The sequence below is a fragment of the Muscardinus avellanarius genome, assembly GCF_963383645.1.
Source record: "Muscardinus avellanarius genome assembly, chromosome: 7".
NCBI lineage: Eukaryota > Metazoa > Chordata > Mammalia > Rodentia > Gliridae > Muscardinus > Muscardinus avellanarius.
Window position 1 is genome coordinate 29,859,642 of NC_137793.1, and position 23,083 is coordinate 29,882,724.

Sequence of the window (23,083 nt, forward strand, 5' to 3'; positions counted from 1 at the left end):
ATGTAGAGAGGAGGTAAACTCAGCCCACCAGTGTTTATGTCTCTGAGACTTAAATAAAAGTTTCCTCTTTTGAAAAAGGAAGTCTTAATTGGCATTTCTTACAACTGTTACATGATAGTTCCCTCAAATTTATTCTAGCCACAGCCCCTCAAATGTAAACTACAAATAGATATGACTTATAGTTCGATCACTTAGATAACTAAGTTTTCCTGCAGAAAAATTGTATGCATACTACAGCATATGTGTGGAATATGTCTATTTTCATTTTATGATTGTCCTATTCACTTTGCAAAGATTATATCTACATTTTGCTAAGTGGTGCATAAAATAATGCTCAATGAATGGGTGTCTTCCCTGAGTTTCAATTTCCTTTAAGAGATTTGTTGCAAATCACCTATGTAACATTAGCTATAATTGAACTCATATCTGAAGCCTATGCATTTTCCACTTATGTTTTCCTTAGCTGTTTTTAATTGACTAATCAATCAATGTTATTTTCTATGAAACCTAAGAGGTTTTAGATTTAATCATACATTTTCCTTTACTTTGCTAAATGGGATTTCAGAAGTGATTTTTGATGTGGTGCAGTTGGAGTCAGGATTTGGGATAACAGTTTTGCAAAATGAAGTAGTTACTTCTATTGCCATGATTTTCAAACCTTTTTCTTTTTTGCAGTCTATAGCTATATTTTCATCCAGCCCAATAGATACACTTACAAAGTGACACTATGTTTACAAAATCAATTTCATAAATAATATGTCTTACATTAATAGCATTTATCCTATGTTATTCCATCTATTTTATTTCTTAAAAAATGATTATCATAATCACCAAATTGATTCACAACCTGTTCATGGTTTATACTTATAATTAAAAAAAAACACTATGCTGGAGAATATTTTAGATATCTTTCACCTCTGGAGTCAGTCTTACTTCACAATGACTCCCATCAGACAGCTGTAAGCACATGAGTGAGTCTTTTCTTAGTTACCTCGTTTTTGTTTTTGTTTTTGTTTTTTTGCGGTACTGAGTATGAAACCCAGGGGCATTCTACCTACAAGCTACATCCCTAGCCCTATTTTTTTATTCTTTATTTTGAAACAGTGTCTCACTGAGTTGCAAAGGACCTCACTAAGTAGCTGAGGCTGTCTGTGAGTGGCATTCCTCCAGTCTCAGCCTCCCAAATGCTGGGGTTATAAGCGCGCCCCACCACGCCCTTTCTTACCAAGCACACTGTGTAATCAATTTCATATGCACTGGGAACAGACTTGTTAATTATGGAACTGCCAAGTTAGAAATAAATAAGCCATGGTATGGCATACAAAAAGATAAAGAGTTATGGAAATACAACAGTGAGCGTGTGTGACAAATTATTGAGGTACAAGGAAGCTCTTACTCTTTTCTTTAAATTAAATCCGATTACGATATGAATCTGAATATCCTAGACATCACCAAATTGAGTTATACCCACACATTTTTATTGGGTATTGTTCTGAAAAGTAAAATACTCATCTTCTCTCCCTCCGAGAGTTAAGAATCAGACACAAAGAGATGCACCTCTTATGTGCTGAACATAATTTTTAACAACCAAACTTGCCTGTACAGTATAAATTTATATTTATACTGGCCAAGGGAAGCATTGACCAGTATAGATATAGATTTCCTTGACCTCTTCTTCCTTTGATTAATAATCCCCTGCATGTTTGAACACTGTTGTTAACTTTTTATGACTACTACCTTTATCAGTGTGTTCTTTGAATTAAAAAAAATAGCTTAAGCCAAGTCTCAGTAAAATTGTTTGCTCATTCAGGCTGAATTGAATACGTATCTCTGCTTAGAGTTAAGTGGAAGGACAGAAGAGGAATCCTTTGGTCTGTCACTAGGTTTCTGACCTATATCCAAGGTCTTTGGACAATAAACAGCAGAGAGAAAGCCAGCCTGCTCTATGTGCTGACCAGTCTGAGTATGTTATTTCCATTGGCATCCAGTGATGCTCTATGGTTAATGCATTTTTTGGTACCCAGCCCTTGCCCAGTTCATCTACCCATGTACCACCCAGCCCCAAGAGACCTTGCTCACAGGAGAAGCCTAAGAAGCAATAGGTTCCAGGCATGATTACATATTCACTAGCCCAAGGTTGCTCACTGAAGGGCCTTTAGGACACAATGAGAATAATTTGTATTGGTGCAGTTGGAAGGATTTTGAATCAAATTGTCTAGACCCAGCAACCTCCCTGGTACCCGCTAGACATTAGCAGAGCTGTCTAGCCAGTCATTACATAGAGATAAAAAAAATATATAATTTCCTAAAAGACAATACCAAGCGTGCATATCTCAAAGTTTTACAAAGCACTTCCTGTGTTTCTAGTGTCTCAGAAGCTTAATTTCTCACATCTGTGTGAATCAATCTTCTGCAGTAAACAAAATTTTATTTATCGAACAGCTAAACAGCGGGGATTGTTAGCCTTCACCAGAGTGCTACTGCCTCAGATTAATGCGCCATTGAATTCCTCCCTCCTTTTTTCTGCTGTTGTTTTTAGGTCCCTTTCCTGTCCTTTAGCACAATGATAATTATAAAGAAGAAAATGTACTAAGTACAGTTGTCTCATCCTCGACGTTCTAGTTATTTCCTTAGCAAAGATTTGTCACTGGGAATTGGCGTACATTTCTGGGTACTGCTTTCAGGCACTTAATTCTTTAATTCAAAAAAAAACCTTTAAAATGCCATCTAAGTGACATTTTTTAAGAAGAAACATGTCAAAACAATGATGATAAAGGGAACATTATTGTGACTGGAAATCATCTGTGCTTTGAGCAAAGCACAACAAATCACCGCAGTAGGAATGCATTTAGAAGAGGCCAGAAGAGGCCAATTCTACCCTGTGTCTCATCTCTTCTAATCCCTCAGCCCCATGCAACTTCAAGTGAGAAGCCCGTGGCTGATCATACATCCTGCTTCTAACCTGGTGTCCACAGACGCACCCACACGCTCCTGCCCTGGGTCTGGCCTCTCCCTTCTCCCCCAGGCTCAAGCTTCCCCATCATACTTCTTGTTCCAGAAAACCCAGACTGTTTTTCTTTCCCCACTCATGTGAAGTTCTCTCGCAAGTGTGAGGTTGAGTATGCACTATTTCCCTCTCGTAAATTCTACTTTTGCACCTGGAGAAACCTTTGGCTCCACCATTTGTTAAGTTTTTGACCTGTGCAAACCACTTAAACTTTGCTGGTCCTTGATCCTCGTGGAAGAAGGGGAGCCTGAGGGTGCCATTGTAGAGACCCACAGAAGCAACACGAAGGGCTTTGAAACCAGCCCATCACAGCCACACAGAAGAAACAGGACATGTTAGCTATATGATTTCATTGTTATTATTATCATCGCTATCCTTCAAAATGTAGCTCAAGGTTTATCTTTCCTCACCATCTCATCCCAAAGGCTGAGTGAATTATATCCTGATACTGTTCATTCATCTCTTTATTGCCCCTTTAATTTTTTTTCATTATTGAGATGTGATATGGTTTGTTATAACCTTGGTGGGTAAGAAAGTTTTTAATATGGAAACATGGGCATGAAAATAGTTCAAGGAGGCCTTGTCAGTCATATTATCTGGATTTCCTGTGACAGGGTGGTTGGAGTACAAACAGTACATAAATAAATTGAGTTCTCCTTATTTCCTGGGCTTTCTAGTCTGCAGCTAATGAGTCCTTACTATATTTCAGACCTGCTGTAAATATTATGCTTATCCTATTTACTATTCACTGTGATAAGATGTAATCGTCTTATTATTCCCATTTTACACATGAGAAAACTGAGGACCCAAGGTAACAGAACTTGGCTTTTTTTTTTTTTTTTTTTGAAGGTGTGGGCACTGGGATCGAACCCAGGGGCATCCTTCAAGTTACCAAACTTTTATTCCCCTATTTTTCTTTTGAAACAGGGTCTCACTAAATGCTGAGACTGGCCTTGAACCTGTGATCCTCCTGTCTTAACCTCCCAAGTACTTGGATTACAGATGCGTACCAACACACCGGGCCAGAGCTTGTGATAAATCATCTGCTCTCAAAGCCTGAGCTTGTGGCTCAGGAAAGTTCTCCTCTGATCTGTACAATCGCCTTTGCTTCTGGGCCTCTTTAGCGTGCAGATGTACTTGATATTTCCTTTTCTAATGTTCCTCCAGGTATTCCTTCCAAGACGAGGAAGACATGTTCATGGTGGTAGACCTTCTGCTCGGTGGGGACCTGCGTTACCACCTGCAGCAGAATGTTCGCTTCCAGGAAGACACAGTGAAGCTCTTCATCTGTGAGCTGGCCATGGCCCTGGACTACCTGCAGAGCCAGTGCATCATTCACAGGTCAGCCAAGTCCAGGGAGGCAGCGTTGAGCCATACACACAGGAGAGAATCCACAATGTGCTGCATTCTCCAAATCCTTGTTGAGCATGAGCTTGATGCTTATTTAATCCGTGTAACAGTTCCTTGAAGAAGACTGATGGTCCCCATTTTGCAGATTAAAAAAATGGGGCACATGCAGCCTAATTTGCTTAAAGTCACAGTAATGACAAGATGAGAATCAATGACTATTGGTGCTTTGTTATAACTAGACCTAGACAAAGAGGAGAAAAGGTGCTGCATAGTAACTTAAGTATGAAATGAATTAACTGAAATAAAAATGGAGGAAACAGATGGAGGAAATAAATAGGATGGGAAGAAAGAAAAAATTTTAGGGAGAAAATTTGAGTCTTTTTTTTTTTTGGTACTGGGGTTCCTGGAAGCCCTTCTACCTCCAGGCTACACTCCCAGATCTATTTTTTATATATTTTTATTTGGAAACAGGGTCTCTTAAGCCACCACGGCTGGCTTCGAACCTGCGCGATCCTCCTGTCTCCGCCTCCAAAGCGTGGGGATTACAAGTGTGCGCCACCACGCCCGGCTGAAAATTTGCGTCTTTTTAACATCCTCCTGCCATGCCCTCTGTTAAGTGAATCTCTAACATGTGTGCTGCAAATAGAAGCAGCTAAAACAAGGTGCCCCGTGCACTTGGAGGACTTGTAGTAAGAACAACACATGAACCACACAAGAGCTATAAACCTATATTGGCAATATAGAAAAAAGGATATGACTTTACCTTTGAAAAGAAATTGATAGTTTTAATCATGACTTCATATATGGTATCCCATTTAAACTCCGAAATAACCTGCGATAAATGATCAGAGAAGTTATAGTTAGAACAGTATTAAATATGAAGAAGCCATAATTCAGAGATATTAAATGACCACCCAGGCTTACTTATAAGCATTGACAACCTAATAACTATCAAAGCAGCTCTTCTTTACTGAGGCTTACTGTGTGCCAGGCACTGCTGGGTACCTTATATACATTCTCTTATTGAATCCTCAAGCCTCACAAAGGACTCCACATTTCATGACAGCGTTGCCATGAGAAACTGTGGCTCAGATATTTGCCAAGCTGACAATGCAATTGCCAGGACTTAAACCTAGATCATTCTGACTCTAGCTCAGAGCTATGCCCTACCAACTTTCATTAATTACACATATAAAACACCTATATTCGTTTTACATCATTAAGTAAAAACTAGCACATGAAACTGCCACTGTCACCTGTAATCTTTGAAGAAGTCACTGAGTTTTTAAGCACAGTTATATCTTCTTTAATAAAACATTGGCAAGATAAAAGATTTGACCACTACCTTTGACATTAATCTGTAATTTATGTGGAATTGGACAGAGCCTGTGGATAAAGATGTAGCATACACTTCATAGATTCTCTACAGACACTATGAACAATTTTTTATTTTTTTGGCCTTGCCCTTGTATGCTTAAGTAGTTGTTTAACTTTCCATCTTTGGAAGTATCTATTTGTATTGAAAACGTGCTCTTTAAACAAAAGCTAAATGGAAAGTGGGCCAGTGAGCCAGGCAGGGTCTCAGAAGCGAATTTACACACCTGGTGTTTTGTCAGCAACGGCAAATCCTGTTTCAAGCTCTCTTTCTTCAGCCCTGACTCACTGGTCCTTCACGGTTCTTTCTGAGGAGAAACTCCTTCTATCTGTAGCCTATGGAACCCCCCTCAGAACTCTTACATTCATTCATCCTCCACAAAACTGCCAATCAGACTCTGTTTTGGTTGCTGACATGGTAGACATGAGACAGAAGACAGTTAAGTGAGGAGAAGCTAATGTGGCCTAAGGGCACCCCTCACTCTTTCCTTTCTCTGACTTGAATCAATGCCATCTTCCTCTGGGCTTCATAGTCTCTCTTGTCACAAATAGACATGCTCTTAACATTTTTGCCTTGTGCTTAGAACTGTATTCCGAGAAGAATTCAGGAGGAAAAAAAAAAAAAAACAGCAAGAAACTCAATACGGTTTTACTGTCAAGGAGATAACTAACATCAAACATTGCTTTTTCTGTCCTTTCTCCCTCTTTATTACTTTCTTTTTGCCACTTTAATCCATAAACCAAGAATTAACTTCCCGTCCCTTACCCATTACACACCCACAGTTTTTACTAGTGTCTCTCTTCAGAGGACCTCTTTGTACTAAAATGTCTCCTTACCAAGACACATGAATAGAAGGCATATATGATGACATTTTGAATGCTCTTAAATGGAAGTGACTATTATTTGGGGGTCAAAAAATGACTTGTGTGTATTTTTATTGCCTGCATGCCATGCTCTGCTTCCCATGAGTTATAATTTATAAGATATGTTAGCATCATGTACCTCTTCTGAGGAGTCCTGACATTTTTGGGGTGTGATCACTTAATTCATTTGTCTCCTCTCATCTACTGTCCTCTCATGAGCTCCGTGAATTAGGGCTATGCATGTTCTGCTCTCCATCGCATGACCAGTATGTGGCAAAAACATGAAGGAAAGGATGCTGGCCAAGCCATAAGAATGACTGATTGGCCAGATATGTGGACTTACAAATAACAAAGGTGAAATTAAAATACAGGCATTAAAGCCAAAGCTTTCAGACCTACCATCGTCTTTACACTGGTAATCATATACTGATGGTCTTTACATTGGTAAGTTAAGTGGAATTTATGTAATGATCTTTACCATGGTCTTTGAATGTTAGGGTACTGCTGAAAGCAAGGGGGATACTATTATCGATAATGCTGCAAAAGCAGTCAAAAATCACAAATCTTCTGAGAAGTTCAAGATATATATCAAAATTATTAAGGCTTTTCATGACAGTAGTCCAAAGAGCATTTTCATTATAGTAGAGCTCTGATAAATAGAATTTTCTGTTCTCTAAAAATCATATAGCAATTTGATGTGAGCACAATTTGAAAGAACATGTACATGGTAAATAAGAAATTTCCCTTTGTCTACAGAATTCAAAGGACAATAATGGTGGCAGTGGAGACTGGGGCTCACAGGAGAGGGTTAAAAGCAGAAAGAGCAAACAGAAGAGATGTTGGCTTTGAAGTATTATATTTGCTTATTTTGATGGCTAAGATATTTCACAAGGTGTTTCATGATATATAATACAAATTTTTCAAGGGGAAAATTGAAGCAAAAACATAACTTTCTTCAAAAGAATAGACAAAATTAATACTCTGCTAGATTGACTCCAAGATACCAAGAACATTGGATTGACTCTAAGGATATCTGGATTGACTCCAAGCTACCTAGAATATTGGATTGTAAAACACTGAGTTTTAATATCTTAGTATCTAAGATACTAAGTGAGTGAATGAAAGAAAGAGGATGGATCACACAATAGATTCCCCAGATGAGAGACCATCTGCATAAAACTGCTCAGGTAAAATATGGAGTTTATAAAGTTCAGATTAAAGTCTAATTTGCCTCTGGACAAAGTAGACAATGCAAAATTATCCACAAACAGTCAGCTAATATGTATGGGCAGGAACAGCAACAGGCTGCCATGTCGTGAGTGTTTTCTGGGTACCAGGTTCTTTGCTCAGCACTATGACTTACTTTATATAGTCTTCTCATGACTCCAGAAAGTTGATGGTACTATTATTCTCTATTTTATAATCAATGAAACTCTGGTTTGGGAAAATTAAGCAACTTTTTCAAGGTGGCATGGCTAATTATCAGGGAAGGAGGCGTGGTATTTTGGGATGCAGAACTCTTAACCACTGCGCCTCCTACTGCTCTTGAGCTGGGCTGAGAGTGGAAGAGAGAGCGTGGTACCAGTCCTGCGTGGTCACCTTCTCTGCACCCCCTCTTGGATCACTCTTGGGTACCTTGGACCCAACAGAGGGGAGAAGATGCTAAGGCTGGAAACTAAATTTTGTGAAAAAGACTTAAGAACTTCAGAGAAGATGATTTTAGGTAACAAAAGAGTCTTGTTAGAGCTCAGAGGGCTTAAGAGGAGTTTAAGAAAGTGAAAGGCAGATTTTAGTCTGTAGTTTCACAAACTCAATTACTCAATACTCCCTGAAAATCTATTTTCTTTCTTTGTGTGTGTGTGTGTGTGTGTGTGTGTGTGTGTGTGTGTGTGTTGTACTTTTATTGGTGAAATGTAATATACATCATAGATACAATGTGATACAAACAAACATGTACATACACTTGCTGTAATCTTTCAGCAAAGAAACAGAAAGGTGCAATGACAAACTCACACTTTCTTATGTCTGTATACTTCATTCCGTGATACCCAGGGATGGTAGAGCCCACCTGGAGAGCCTACGGTAGTCCATTAAAGAGAGCTGATGAACAAAAGCACTCATTTATCTCCCCGTGGTACAGAGAATGGGGTCTGTTTTAAAATTTTTCTCACATTGGCTTTCCTACCAGCAGTGTCCAGCTTATTTTTTAAAAATATCATAGGTCCTATTTCTGGCATAAATTCCAAGTGAGAAATAAATGAAGATTTATCTTATTTTTTGTCATTTTTTTTATCCATTGACTTGACTTTTAGTAGCTTCCTATATATGGAGACTATTTAGCTAACATTCATCAACTTCAGAATCTTATGTTAATGACATTTACACTATGTAACATAACTTAATTGTTGTTACACATTTGAACTGTACAATTAAACATTGAATATTCCTTTTTACTTAATTTACATAAATGACTGAAGGTTTTAAAATATGGACAAAATTGATTATTTGGTTTTATTATAAGATAATAAAAATAGCCCGGGTGGTGTCACATATGCCTGTAATTTTGGTACTTGGGAGGCTCAGAAAGGAGGATCACATGTTTGAGGCTAGCAATTTAGCGAGACATTATTTTTAAATAAATAATTAAATAGGGCTGGGGTGTATCTCAGAGGTAGAATGCATCTGGGTTCAATCCCCAACACCACACACATACACACACACACACACACACACACCCCACCTCATTCCTCTGGGGATAATATTTGATTTAATTGCCATAGTTCCTCTAATGAATAATATAATGTAAACTAATTATTATACTACAAAAATAATTTGTATTCATGCCCTTGTCAGATGTTAAAGACTCTCTTATGAATTTAAGCTAATGAGATGAATTAAATAGGATAGTTCATAATGAACTCATCTTAAATCAAAATACCATCTAAGTAGGTAGTTGACTTTTTCCCCTTTTCTAAGAATTACCCCATTTTTTTTCTGTACTGCAAATTGAACCCAGGGGCATTTTACCTCTGAGCTACACCCCTAGCCCTCTTTTATTTTTTTATTATATATGTATGTGTATATGTATATGTATGCATATATGTATGTATGTGTGTATGTATGTATGTATGTATGTATGTATGTATGTATTTGGTGCTGGGGATTGAACTCAGGGGTGAAGTGTAATCCCCAGGATGGGGATGTAAGTGTAGGCAAGAAAGACAATTTTTATGAAGAATATTGTTGTCCAGAGACCAAATTAGAAGTAAACCCTTCTGAAGATGGTCAAGTTGGGTATAAGTGATGTGTGTGTGTGTGTGTGTGTGTGTGTGTGTGTGTGTGTGTGTGTATACATCTCAGGATAGACACAAGAAAATATATATTTTTATAACGCATGTTGCAAATTTTTAAAGTCTTTCTTATACTATTCTGTGATAATGATTCCTGCAGAAAACCCTTGATTCACTTTATATATTCTTCTGTGTATCCACAGAGTGTGGGGCTCTGTGCTGCTCTTTCTCATGTTATATTTGTTTTATTTATTTCTGTATTTTCATACTGGGATTAAACCCAGTGAAATTCTACTTCAGAGCTACACCCCTAGCCATTTATAAAAATTGGCTTATATTAGCTTTATAATTATATAAAAACTTACCAAAAACTTAATAGCTTAACCTGCATTTATCAGCATCCAGTTTCTTTGGGTCAGGAGTCTGGGCATAGTTTATCTGGATTCTCTGCAAGGCTACCATCTGCCATGGAAGGGTTGACTAGAACTGGGTTTCTTCCAAAGGCTGGGCCAAGTATGTTGGCAGAATTTATTTTCTTGAAGTCCATCTAGTGCTGTGAGCATGTGTGTCACTGTCACCAAGATGCAAGACTATAATGCACCAGTAAAAATAAAAATAATTCATGGCGGCTTGTTTTGTCAAATTCAACCAGGAGAACATCCTAGGAAGATATATCCTTGTCCTTGCATTAACATTTGGTAGCATCACTTCATCACAAGCATGACCCTTCCCCCATCACTTTTGCGATACTAGTGATGGAACCCACAGGCATTCTATCTCTGAGCGACACGCCAGCCCTGGTTTTTTATTCTTTATTTTAAAACAGAGTCTCACTGAGTTGCAAAGGGCCTCACTAAGCAGCTGAGGCTGTCCACAAACCACAATCCTCCTGTCTCAGCCTCCCGAATGCTGGGATTACAAGCGTGCATCATCATGCCTGGCTAAAATAATGTTTCTTTTAACCAAGGCCTTTAATTTATTACAGGCAGAAGTCTGGGCTGATATTTCACCTTTGTTTCTGACTTGCAGACATTAGTATCTTAGATACTAATGAACACTCTATTTGCTTGCTTGCTTGCTTTCCTCTTCCTCTTCTCCTCCTAATCATCATCATCATTATTATTATTATTATTATTATTGTTATTATTATTATTTAGACACTGGGGATTAAACCCAGGGGCATTCTACCCCAGCCCTTTTATTTTGAAACAGGGTCTCTCAAAGTTGCTGAGTTTGTCCTCAATCCTGTTTTCCTCTTGTCTGTCTCACTGTATTTTCATGAGATAATAATTCATAGGGAAAAAATCAAGACTTTCTGTAGCTAATCATTTTAGTCAGTGATTATTGAGTAGCAGTAGCAGATGATCTCCTAATAAATGAATTTACCAGCACACGGACACTCCAGCTTTCTGAAGTCTTTGGGGGAATGAGTCATTTGCTGAGATGTTTTTCTAATACCTGGAAGTGTTTTCTTCTTTCAGTTCACTAATATTTTTAACCTGTTTCATGTGTACTATGAATACACATGTCATTTCCTTAATGACTCTACAAGAGTGACATCTGTGGAGCATATACCAAGAACTGGGCACTGTGCTCAGGGGCGTGTTGCCCACGCTGCCTGTTCTCACAGTGACGGTACCATGATGAGGTTAAGGGATCTGTATCAGCTAGGATACAGCTAGGACCTGGGGGCGAAATTCAAAGGTGAGGGCCTGCTCTAAATACAGGCTTCCTCAGTTCCACATCCTCAAGATGAGATGAGCTGTTTAATGCTGTTTACCTAATTTCAACAAATTTTATTTTAGATACATACTTTGGTTGTGCATTAAATTGTGCCCTTCTTGAAAAAGGATAGATAAAAGTTCTAATCCCTCATACCTCAAGAAGTGAGACTTTGTAAATCGCATCATTACAGAGATAATCAAGTTAAAATAAAGCCATTAGGGTGCACCTTGGTTCAACATGACTGGTGTCCTTAAAGAAAGAGGAAATATGGATGCAGAGATTGCAGATGGGATGGAAGGCGGGGGAGATGATGTGGAGAAGCCGCAGACAGGCAGATGTATCTGTAAGTCAGAAAACACCAAAGATTGCGGGTAAGCCTGCCAAGTTAAAAGAGACAAGGTAGGGTCTGTGCCTACGTGTTTTGGAGGGGGCGCTGCTGTCACCCTGATCTAGAACTTGTAGCATCCCAAACTGTTAGATAATAAATGTTTAACTCTTCTGAGCCAGACAATTTGTGGTTCTTTGTTACAGCAGTGGAAGAAAACTAATACAATATGTTTTTATAAGTTTTCTTCGCCTCTAGGAATCTAATCTTCTAATCTTGCTTCTCTGGCAGGCGCCACAGAGACCCTGTTTGGTCTTTACTCCTAACTTGCTGTTTCCAATATATTATGAGATGGAGATAAGAGAGCAAAACTTGTTAAAATTGTTTGTAACCTGAAAGTAATATAAAAAAAATATTAAATAAGTCATTAAATTTTAGTATATCTAGACTACTTCAGGTTGTCCAGAAACTATCTTTTCTTGCTTTTGTATTTCAAGTTGGATAAAATATCTTGGATATCTGTGGCTTTTTATATGAATTCCCTGGTCCACAGTGTTTTGTTTTGCTTTTAAGTATCTGTAAGAAAGGTTAAATCTTTTCCAAGTAGGAAGCCTGAAAGTGATTATAGATCATCTGACTGCCGCAGCATGTGTGTTGGATGCCGCCTTTCTTCCTTTCAATATATTGACACAATTTGCTATTAATTGCATAAATAATAGAATTGGGTTTCAGGCTACAGCCTTCTGTGGAGTGGTTGTGAAAATGTCTTTCTGTTTATTTTATTAAATCTTCAGTAGACCACGAGCCCTTGCAAATGTCCTTTTTCTCACTCCCAGTAGCAGAAGGGACACTTGAGCCTCAAAAACAAAACGCAGCGCACTAATGAGGGTATTAAGTTGCTGTGCTCTATTCAGCACCTGCTCCCAAGCTACCGAATAATGGATGAGCGTGAGTTACACGTTGTGTAAACAGGGGAATCTGCCTTCTTTGTATTCTGCATCAGGCAGTTTCAAAAGGGCTTGGAAACGGTGGTGCTCCTGCACATAAGGCCACCCACCTGGGTAAAACCTACATGAAAAAGGCAAAGATCTGCTTGTTCACAGGTTAACATTTAACTAGATGGGGCTGAACTTTCAGTAATTTCTATAAGGTTAAGGAGTTTCATTAATATGCAACCTGGGACTTGGTCCAAATCAATCTGACTTTGCCCGGCATACATCTTAAAACGAAGCATAAGCTTCATTCTCTGATATTTAGTCATTTCACACACAGTATCCATCCCTCCTGTGCAAGGTACCTAGCTCTGAATAGGGCTTTGAAAAATGAAAGTGTGTTTCTTTTCCCCTCTTGCAGCTTATAGTTTCACTGAGTAGATAGGATAGTGAACAAGCAACCAGACACTTAAGGAACATGTTAGTTACAGGTCATGTTTAGTGATTTATGGGAAATAAACAACGGCCTAAGAAAAAGTGCAGGTTTGGGAGTGGAGGCTATTTCAGCACTGCCTTCAAAGAAGACCTGGCTGAGTTGAGGCCTCTGAGCCAAGAATGGACTTGCAGGCAGCTCTGCAGTGTAAGTGTGGGATGTCCTGGAGCAGAATGAAGGGCGCTGTGCTTGGAACCTAGGAGAAAGGAGGAGAGTGGACAAGGAGCCACAAGATGGGGGCCCGAGCATCTAAAGTGTTCAAGCAAACACAATAGCACAATCCTATTCCTTATCTTTGCTTCAGTGGAATACAGAGCCAGAGAAAGGAGTATGTGGCTTTGTTATCAGTTTGGAGATGCATACTGCATTCACAGTAGGTGGTAAATAGGGATAGAAATGGTAGAGAATGGCAGTTGTCAACTGTTCTGGACAGAAGGGCAAGAAAGGACCTGAAGACGACTTGTCTACCTTGCTTACCCAGCAGGTAAGAGACAAACACTTTTTTTTTTTTTTTCTGTGAAAGGCTACATAGCAAATGTTTCAGATTTGGAAGATCATAAGGTCTCTGCCACAACTCATCAACTATGCAGTTTAAGAAGGAAGATAGCCATTGACAACATGACTCTAATGAGCCTGGCTCTGCTCCAATAAAGCTTGCTTACTGACATGGAAGTAAGGTTGTTAGGGAATGATATGAATAAAGCATATGAAGGGGCAGAGTCAAGTTTCTCCTAGGTAATAGATGAAATTTATTCTTGTTATGCCACAATGGTTCAGTGAAAGATTAAAATATCCATTCATTACTAAAAGTCCTCAGTTTATCACTGGCTTCACACCATCTAGGTCTTCCCACACTGGACACTTTGTTTATGAAGATGCTTTTATTGATGCGGTGTAGTCTCACATCATAATGTAGTTCAGAGTGAGAGGGCCACGCATACACACAGCGCTTGGAGAGCTTCCCTCAGCTTCTCCCCCACGCCCTCTCCTTCCTATTCACGACACTGAGACAGGATACTTTCTAATTATTTATTCAAATTTTTGTTCTGGTACTGGGGATTGAACATAGAGGCATTCTGCCTCCAAGCCATCCACTCCCGCTCTTTTTACTTATTTATTTTTATTTGAAATAGAGTCTCCTCAGTTACTGAGAGTCTCGCTAAATTGCTGAGGCTGACCTTGAATCTGCAATTCTTCTGTGTTAGTCTCCCTAGAGGTGGGATTACAAGCCTGTGCCACCATACCTGCCTATATTATTCAATGATTTTATTATTTATTTATTTATTTATTTATTTATTTACTTATTTATTTATTTTCGGGTCTGGGGATGAAACCCAGGGGCATTCGACCTCTGAGCTACACCTCCTGGTCTATTTTTTATTCTTTATTTTGAAACTGGGTCTCACTGCGCGGCAGAGGGCCTCACTAAGTAGCTGAGGCTGTCTGCGAACCGCGATCTGCAGGTCTCAGCCTCTCAAATGCTGGGATTCCAAGTGTGCACCACCACGCCCGACTTATTCAATGATTTTAAAGGTTAGTTGGCCAATTAGTGTGTGAAAGATACTACGCATGCTTTATTTAACTAAGTTATCTCAATGCTGTAAGGTAGATACTCTCATTCTCCTTAATTACATGTATAGAGGGATGAGTTTCACAGTGTTATTACCAATATATTCTTGGTCTTAAGTAACAAAAAATCGAATGCACATGGGCTTAAACAGTAAAAGGGTTTTAACAAGTCTTTTTTTGTGTGTGTGATACTGAGGATTGAACTGAGGGGCACTCAACCTTTAAGCCACATCCCCAGCCCTATATTTATTTATTTATTTATTTATTTATTTATTTATTTATTTATTGCGGTACTAGGGATGGAACCCAGGGGCATTCTACCCCCGAGTTACACCCCCAGCCTATTTTTTTATTCTTTATTTTGAAACAAGTTCTCAATAAATTGCAGAAGACCTCACTAAGTAGCTGAGGCTGGCCATGAATCATAATTCTCTTGTCTCAGCCTCCCAAGTAATGAGATTGTAAGCGTGCGCTACCACGCCTGGCTTTACTTTTATTTTTTGAAACGGAGTCTCACTAGGTAGATGAATCTCACTACTTGCCGAAGCTGTCCTCGAACCCGTGATCCTCCAATCTTAGCCTCCCAAGTACTGGGATTACAGGTGTGAAATCTGTATTTGGTATGTGCCACAGATCTTATAAAACTGTAACATCCAGATGTGTGGCAGGCTTGCAGGTCCCTTTGAGTCAACCGTTCACCAGCATCACTGATGACCTGGCGTCTCTCTTTCTCTCCTCTGCTTCCCACAGGGTGGGGACCCTTCGCCCTCAGCCTGCACCTCCATGGGACTGCAGGCAAGATGCAGCTCCATGTCAGCTCCTCCAAAGCCAAGGACTCACACTCCTTGAAGTTTTCTCCAGGGCCGTAAGGACTTGTCTTTCTCAGGAGCTTCTTTCTCAGTTGCTTCCTGTTATTTAGAAAGTATAACTCTTCCTCCTACTCTGTGTGAGTCCATTTCTGAGTCAGTAACTGGGGCTGTGAGTTGGAATAATGCTTAGCTTAAGCTTAGACTTAGGGTTGGAGTAGGTTTCCTCAAAGCACATGGTGTAGTGCGTGTGTGTGTGTGTGTGTGTGTGTGTGTGTGTGTGTGTGTGTGTGACAGAGAAGTTTATATACCCAAATGAAAACTGAAATAAATATTAAGAGAATTAAGAATGCATGTTAGGAAGCAAATCACATTATACTAAGGTACAGAGCTATCAGGCTGCAGAGGTAGCATTTGAACCTGGGTCATCTCGCCGCAGAGCCCAAATTCTTAATCTCTGCTGTCTACCACTTTCTGAATGAACCTAGAAATTTCAGGGTTGAGCAGGACCATTTGTGTTTAAGACTCTTGCCAAAAGGATTCTATATACTAATATACTTTTTACACTGAATTTTAGGTTGCATGAACATACTAGTAAAATATATATGTTTGACTGTCAATCAGTAAAATATATGTTCAAAAATATTTATGTACAATATATTTATAAAATGTAGGTTTATAGTAGTTTGACCACATCAGTTATAAAAATGCTGAAGCAGGTTGGGAGTGTAATTCAGTGGTCGAGCACTTGCCTAGCATGTGTGAGGCTCTGAGTTTCACCCCCAGTACCATAAGAAAACAGATAAAAATTAAATAAAATGTTGAAATAGACTAGTATCACTCCCACGGGTCCATCAACCACACTGATAACAACCGAACCAGCAGGGTCCCTTCAGGCACCGCTGTGTCTCTACCACCATCCATTCTGATTAGCTTGATGACAAAGGTTCTAGTTGCTAAGTATATTAATATCGTTGTCTATGAGTACATATACTTATACAAAATACTGTGCATGCCTGCAAGGCTTAAATAAAATTTAGCGTACTATACTCTATGTGCAATTTACTTGTAATCCCAGCATTCCAGAGGCTGAGACAGGAGGAGCACAGTTTGCGGATAGCCTCAGCTACTTAGTGAGGCCCTTTGCAACTCACTGAGACCCTGTTTCTAAATAAAGAATAAAAAATAGTCCTGGGGCATAGCTCGGAGGTAGAATGCCCCTGGGTTCCAAACCCAGTACTGCAAAAAAAAAAAAAAAAAAAAAAAAAAAAAAAAAAAGAGCCATTATGGCCAGTGAGAGCTGAAGGAGATACTACTATAAATGGTTTCAAAAAGTGTTTGTTTTCTTAATAAAAGATGAGAAACTCAGTTAGTTTTGACTTCCTCAGCTTTTTTCTGTCCTAAAGGCAAATATGATGTCTGGAGCTAGAGCAACCATTCTGAGAGTAGGAGACGACAAGCCAAATCACTGGAAGATTAGATAGAATGAGGCGGGTCCTTGATGCTAGTACGGAACAACGACACAAGCCCTGGACCACCTGTTCCTCCTACAGACTGTTCATGAGAAGAGTACACCACTTGCTGATGCTTGCCTGCCAAAGACCACCGGGAACACATCTGTAGTAGAAGATTGGCTTTGTTAGTATCTTTTTTTTTTTTTTTTTTTTTTTTTTTGGTGGTACTGGGGATGGAACCCTTTTACCTCCGGGCTACACTCCCAGACCTATTTTATATTTTTTTATTTGGAAACAGGGTCTCCTAAGCCAGTGAGGCTGGCTTTGAACCTGCACGATCCTCTTGTCTCCACCTCCCAAGCTCAGGGATTACCAGTGTGCACCACCACGCCCGGCGATGTTTTGATAGTATCTATTCCAGAGAGAAATGTGATCATCTCAAATAGTGGCAGGAAAGGCTTGAATAGGATTGGGGCTGTTGGGTGAGTTGGAGAAGGATCAGGGAAGCATAGATTCTTTATAATCAGGTGCTGACAGAAAGCAGGGCAATTGCCAAGTATGGTGGGCATGTTTGTAATCCCAGTACGTGGGAGGCTGAGACAAGAGGATCGCACAGGTTCACAAGCAGCCTCAGCAATTTAGTGAGGCTCTCAGCAACTTAGTGAGACCCTTTTTCCAAATAAAATATAAAATAGGTCTGGGTTGTAGCCTGGAGGTAGAGGCTCCTGTGTTCCATCCGCAGTTCCACAAAAGAAAGAGAGAGAGAGAGAGAGAGAGAGAGAGAGAGAGAGAGAGAGAGAGAGAGAGAAAGAGAGAGAGAGGAAGAAGAAGAAGAAGAAGAAGAAGAAGAAGAAGAAGAAGAAGAAGAAGAAGAAGAAGAAGAAGAAGAAGAAGAAGAAGAAGAAGAAGAAGAAGAGAAGGAGCACAAGCAGGGAAATTTCTGGGCATTGTGGAACACGCCTGTAATCCCAGTACTGGGGAGGCTGAGACAGGAGGACTGGGAGTTTGAGGTTGGCCCCATAAGTTAGCAAGATCCTGTTTTAAAATAAAAATTCAAAAGGGCTGTGGATGTTGTTCAGAGGTAGACTGACCCTGGGCTCAACCCCCAGTACCAAAACAGATAGAAAGAAAGGCAATTCCATGGTTAGGCATCTTGACATTTTATTTTTAATCTAGGAGATGGGAAAGGAGAGCAGTATCATGCTGTCACTGATAAAGACATCATCAATTGTTGCAAAATCCATTCATGACCAATACTCTAATATGAGCCCTAATAATAAATGGCTTATTTAAGAAATTTATACTAGCACACTCTTCCTTCAGCCCTCCTGCTACAGATTCTGTTAAGATCACTTATTTTATGGCTTTCTTTCCCCTGTTCCACATCCAGCTTCTGTTTTTTTCCCCCCTACAGTGTTGTTATCTCTGATGTTAGGTTTCCCCTGTTTGTCTGTTTCCTCTGTTGAGTTTTAGACTTTATGACCACATCTCTTATCCACCTGCAGTTTCAACACTGTGTCTACTTTGCCAGCTTTAGAGCTGGGATCTAGGTTTACACGGCCCATGTCCAATCCTGGATCCACCACTGAACGGACATGCCACTTAGCAAGTGTCCCAATCTCTCTCGAGCTCAGTTTCATTATCTGTAAAATCTAGATGACAATAACATATACCCACAAGTAGCTTTTTTTTTTTTTTTTTGCAGAGTGGGAGGAGGTAAGTTAAGTAACATGATTCGGGGCACATGATACACAGTCAGTATTGGCACTTTATTATAAGCTTATATGCTTTATAGTATAGTAAAGCAAAGTATCTTAAGGTATGTGCTAGCTGGCTGTATTCTGAAACTCTCTTTAACTTACAGGTTGTTTCAGCCATACAGTCCTATTCATCTCCAAGGCTTCCAAAAGCTAATAGACTCAATCTGCTCTGGAAAGTTTCAGATGTTCTTTCACTTTTACCTTTTTAAAATTCTCTTGGTGTCTAGGAAAGTTAATTTATTTTTAAATGACAAGTTAATTTTTCCTACTACTAGAGAAGGTACTTTTAGTTCTGGAGTTGAAATGGATTAAATTTCTCTTTACTTCTAATTGAATATTCCTCTCTACTAGTTAATACTTTTTAAACTCTCCTAAGAGTTTATTATTATCAAGAGGCCACAATTGATCTTGTTCCTTCTAATTTGATGTTTTCCCTCTCTATGACGAGTACTTTCTTTATTTAAACCTTCCTGGGGTTGAGAATGACCGAGGGGCCTTGAGTTCAGTCTAGTCTCTGTGGCTATGTGATTTGGCCTGAGCTCCTAATGTTCTGTGTCTGTGCTTCCGGCATTGAAAATGCAATTAACTATGACCTGGGTTTCTATCTGTGTGAATCTGGATCAAAGTAAATAATGCTAATGAACAAGCATTGCCTGATGCTGGACCAAGGAGAGGAAGCTTTGCCTTATAAGCATTTGCATCTGAAGGCCATAAGATAGTTCAACAATCTCAAATTACTGAGATGATGGCATACTGACTTCTTAAGATGGGGCGCCCTTAGTGTTGTATTATTAGGGATCTCAAACATCAGGATAAACAAAACTTTATCTTCCTAGAGCAACAGACTTTTCTTCATAGTAAAAAATTTGGTACTTAATTTTTATATTGAAAAAAGGTGAGTGGGTCTGTGTCATAATCTCTCTTTCATTACTGTAATCAAATATCTGAAACTGGGAACTTAAAAAGAAAAAAGGTTTATTTAGCTCACAGTTGTGGAGGCAACTGGCACTGGCTTTGGTGAGGGCCTCCTTAACTGTGACATCCTGAGAGAGGGAACCGCAATGGTGGGAGACTGTGAGAGAGGGAGAGATCACTGGGTAAGACCAGAAGCCAAGGTGAGGGGGTGGGGACAGTCTTATAGCCTCCTTCGAGGCTCCGCCTCTTAAAGATCCCACCACCTCTTAACACCACAGCACTAGGTAATCAAGGCTTGCACAGACAAAACTGTGGCCACCTCACTCAAACCACACCCAAACTATAGCAGTATGTTGCAGAGGGCAACATTTATATAATGTTCAAATATACGATAGAAAATTGTGAGAAAAATGTAAACTCGCTGCAAGCCAATATCAACCATGTGCCAGACCACTGAGTATCTGAGGATACTCTGCTCTCTCCTTATGGGAAATAAGATAAACACAAGCCCAATCGAACCTCAGAATCTGGTTGCAATCCCAGCTCTGTCAGTAACTTGTCATACTCTTGGACAAGTAATTTGAATTCTCCTTTTTCATATGTAAAACTGGATGTCATCTCAGTGTGTAAAAGTTATTTTGCCATCAGGTGCCTGCCACGGGGATAGACAATAAATGGTCCCTATGATCATTCTCATTAATCATGGGAGGCATAGCAGTTAAAGAAATTTTGGGTGCTTCTCTTCAAATATTCTTTCTTCTGTCCATGGCAGAAATGTTGATAAATCTTGGCCCTCTGTCTCCTTGAACATGTGGAGACACTACTGGAAAGGAATTGGCTCCAAGATTGATTCCTAGTCACCATCCTGCTTAATATATGGTGTGTAATTGCAGAAAGGGCATGAAATTCAAGTCTCACCCCTGCTGTGTGGTCAGGGGCAAGTCAACTGTTTCTTCATTGGTAATCAGCTTTCCTGTGCTGATTAAATCAGCTGTGTGGTAAATCAATGAGGAGAAGTGGCTTTCAGGGTGCGTCCTGGAGACTTTTAAGGGTCAGCTGGCCAGGCAGGTGTCCCTTCATTTTCCTCATTTACATGTCTTCCTGCCAAGGGTCTGTCCAGCCTCTGTGACAATATCTGTGCCAAATTTCACTATTTTCTCATAGTTCATACCAACTTCAGAAATCTAGGACTATTAAGTTCCCTCCCATATCTTCATGTAATGTTTCTTTGCTACTCTCCTGGGTGGTTTCTACTGAAGTTTTATCTGTCTTCACCAGATGGGCCTTCAATGACTGCTCCCTACTCCCCTTCTCTGTTCTGCTGAAAAAACACACTTTTGCTGGATTACTATTTTGGTAAATTGCTTAGTCTGTGGGGGATTGAAGAAGAGGGAAACCCTGGATTAGGTATCTCATAACCTGGCTATTGTTTCACTGAGTAGACAACTATTCTTACTTGTTAGGGAAGTTGAGATGATGTCCAGGAGAGGGAAGGGAGTGTTGAGTGCGCTGGCATCTTGAGTGACACTTTGGGTGGGGGGACACAAATTGGTAAAGGTAAAAGTATGCCGGATGCCACTTTATGGATGGCATGACCCCTACCCTTACTACCTCATGATGACAATTACCATTACCTTATTAACTGATATGTCATGGAATTGGGCTATATTTGGGGGGTGAAGAACACAGAGCAATGTTTTCCATGAAAAGCCATTTGTACCTAAAATGAATATATAGGTATGTATAACACGTTTCCTTCTGAGCATTGTATGCACAGCAGTGCCTGAAAGTCACATGGTCCCTTTACCTGATCTGCTCCCCATGGCTTCTGGAACTCATACATATTCTCTTGAACAAGAGAAACAGCCTGTTGGTAAGAAGGATATAGGGGCAGGCACTCGATAGACAACTCATCCTTTATTCCTGACCACAGCTCTCTAACATAGAGATCACATTGTTTTTGCATATAAAGAAGAAGCTCAGAGTGTTTAAATTACTTGTCTAAAATTAACTACTATGTAATTGACAGAGCTCAGAATTATGACCAAACACTGTGAGGTCCCCTCTTAGGGGGGTGGTACCCGATCCAAAATAATCTCAGCCTGGAAGATATTCACTTCTACTTCCTGCTCCAAACTGTGTTCTGTTTATAATATTCCCTCACCCCTCTCACTCCTTACCCACTCTTATCCTAATATAGGTCTGTTTTGTGACCAGTGTAGATTTTGTGTGACACCCTAGGTGACATGTTGTAGAATTATATGTAAAATATTTTTCACCTCTCAAGAACTTGGAGATGACTCAGTCTAAGGAACGTTACATGACAAAGAATTAAACCCAAATCGTGGACTAGTCAGAAAGCCACAGCCACTGAAGGGGGTTGGCCTTGGCTTGTATACGCTGATTTCCTTGTTCCTGTTTCACAGGCCCCATTTTGCATCTCAGGCTGAGCAACTTGATGCCAGGCTAGGTGCAGTGAAGGGATGTAATTGGCCTATTAAGCTCTACTAATGTCTTGTAAAGTCATTCAAGTGAGAATGGCAGATAGATCTGTTCCGCCATGGACCCTGCCACAAGAAGCATTGTATTTCCACCCTGCTATTTATAGTTCTCACGGTTGGGAAACAGCTGATTCAGCAGGACACAGCTTTTTCTATTTTGTCAAACCAAGATGAAATGAAGACTCTCCACACAGAATGTGTGTCTTTCTGGGATTACACTTTACTATCCCCCAAATCCATAGCCCTGCTCTAAAATTATAAGCCCAAACTGTACAGAAATCATTTTTACTCTAATATACTCACCAAAAATGCTCAACTGTCAGTCCACAGTGAATAAAGTGCCTCTGGCATAAAATGTCTGTCTGTCTGTCTGTCTGTCTGTCTGTCTGTCTGTCTGTGTTTAGTATTCTAGGAGTTTGAGAAGCCAAGGGATGAGGATTCATTCATTCGTGTGATGAATATTTGCTTAACAACTTAATTGGTTCTGAGTATTTTTATGAGCTATAGCAGCTACAGCATTGGACAATACAGAAAAGATGTCATTTGTCTTAGAACTTGCATTCTAGTGGAGGGGAGGAATTAAATGAATGGGAGAGCAATGGGTGATGGCAAGTGTTATGCTAAAAATAAGACAGGGGCAATGCATTAAGGATAGAGTTGGGGTGCTGCTCTAGAGTATGTGGTCAGAAAAGAACTCAGAGGAGATGATGCTTTTGGC

General features: G+C 39.7%; 1 protein-coding gene across 1 annotated transcript in view; it reads left to right on the top strand.

Annotated features, from left to right (window-relative positions):
* STK32A (serine/threonine kinase 32A) overlaps positions 1 to 23,083 on the top strand; it is a gene marked incomplete at its 3' end in the record, with an annotated part of 115,421 nt that overhangs the window by 44,998 nt on the left and 47,340 nt on the right. Inside the window, exon 4 of the mRNA XM_080698204.1 lies at positions 4,175 to 4,348. Within this exon, the coding sequence (XP_080554330.1) occupies positions 4,175 to 4,348 (174 nt within the window). The remainder of the gene's footprint in view (positions 1 to 4,174; positions 4,349 to 23,083) is intronic.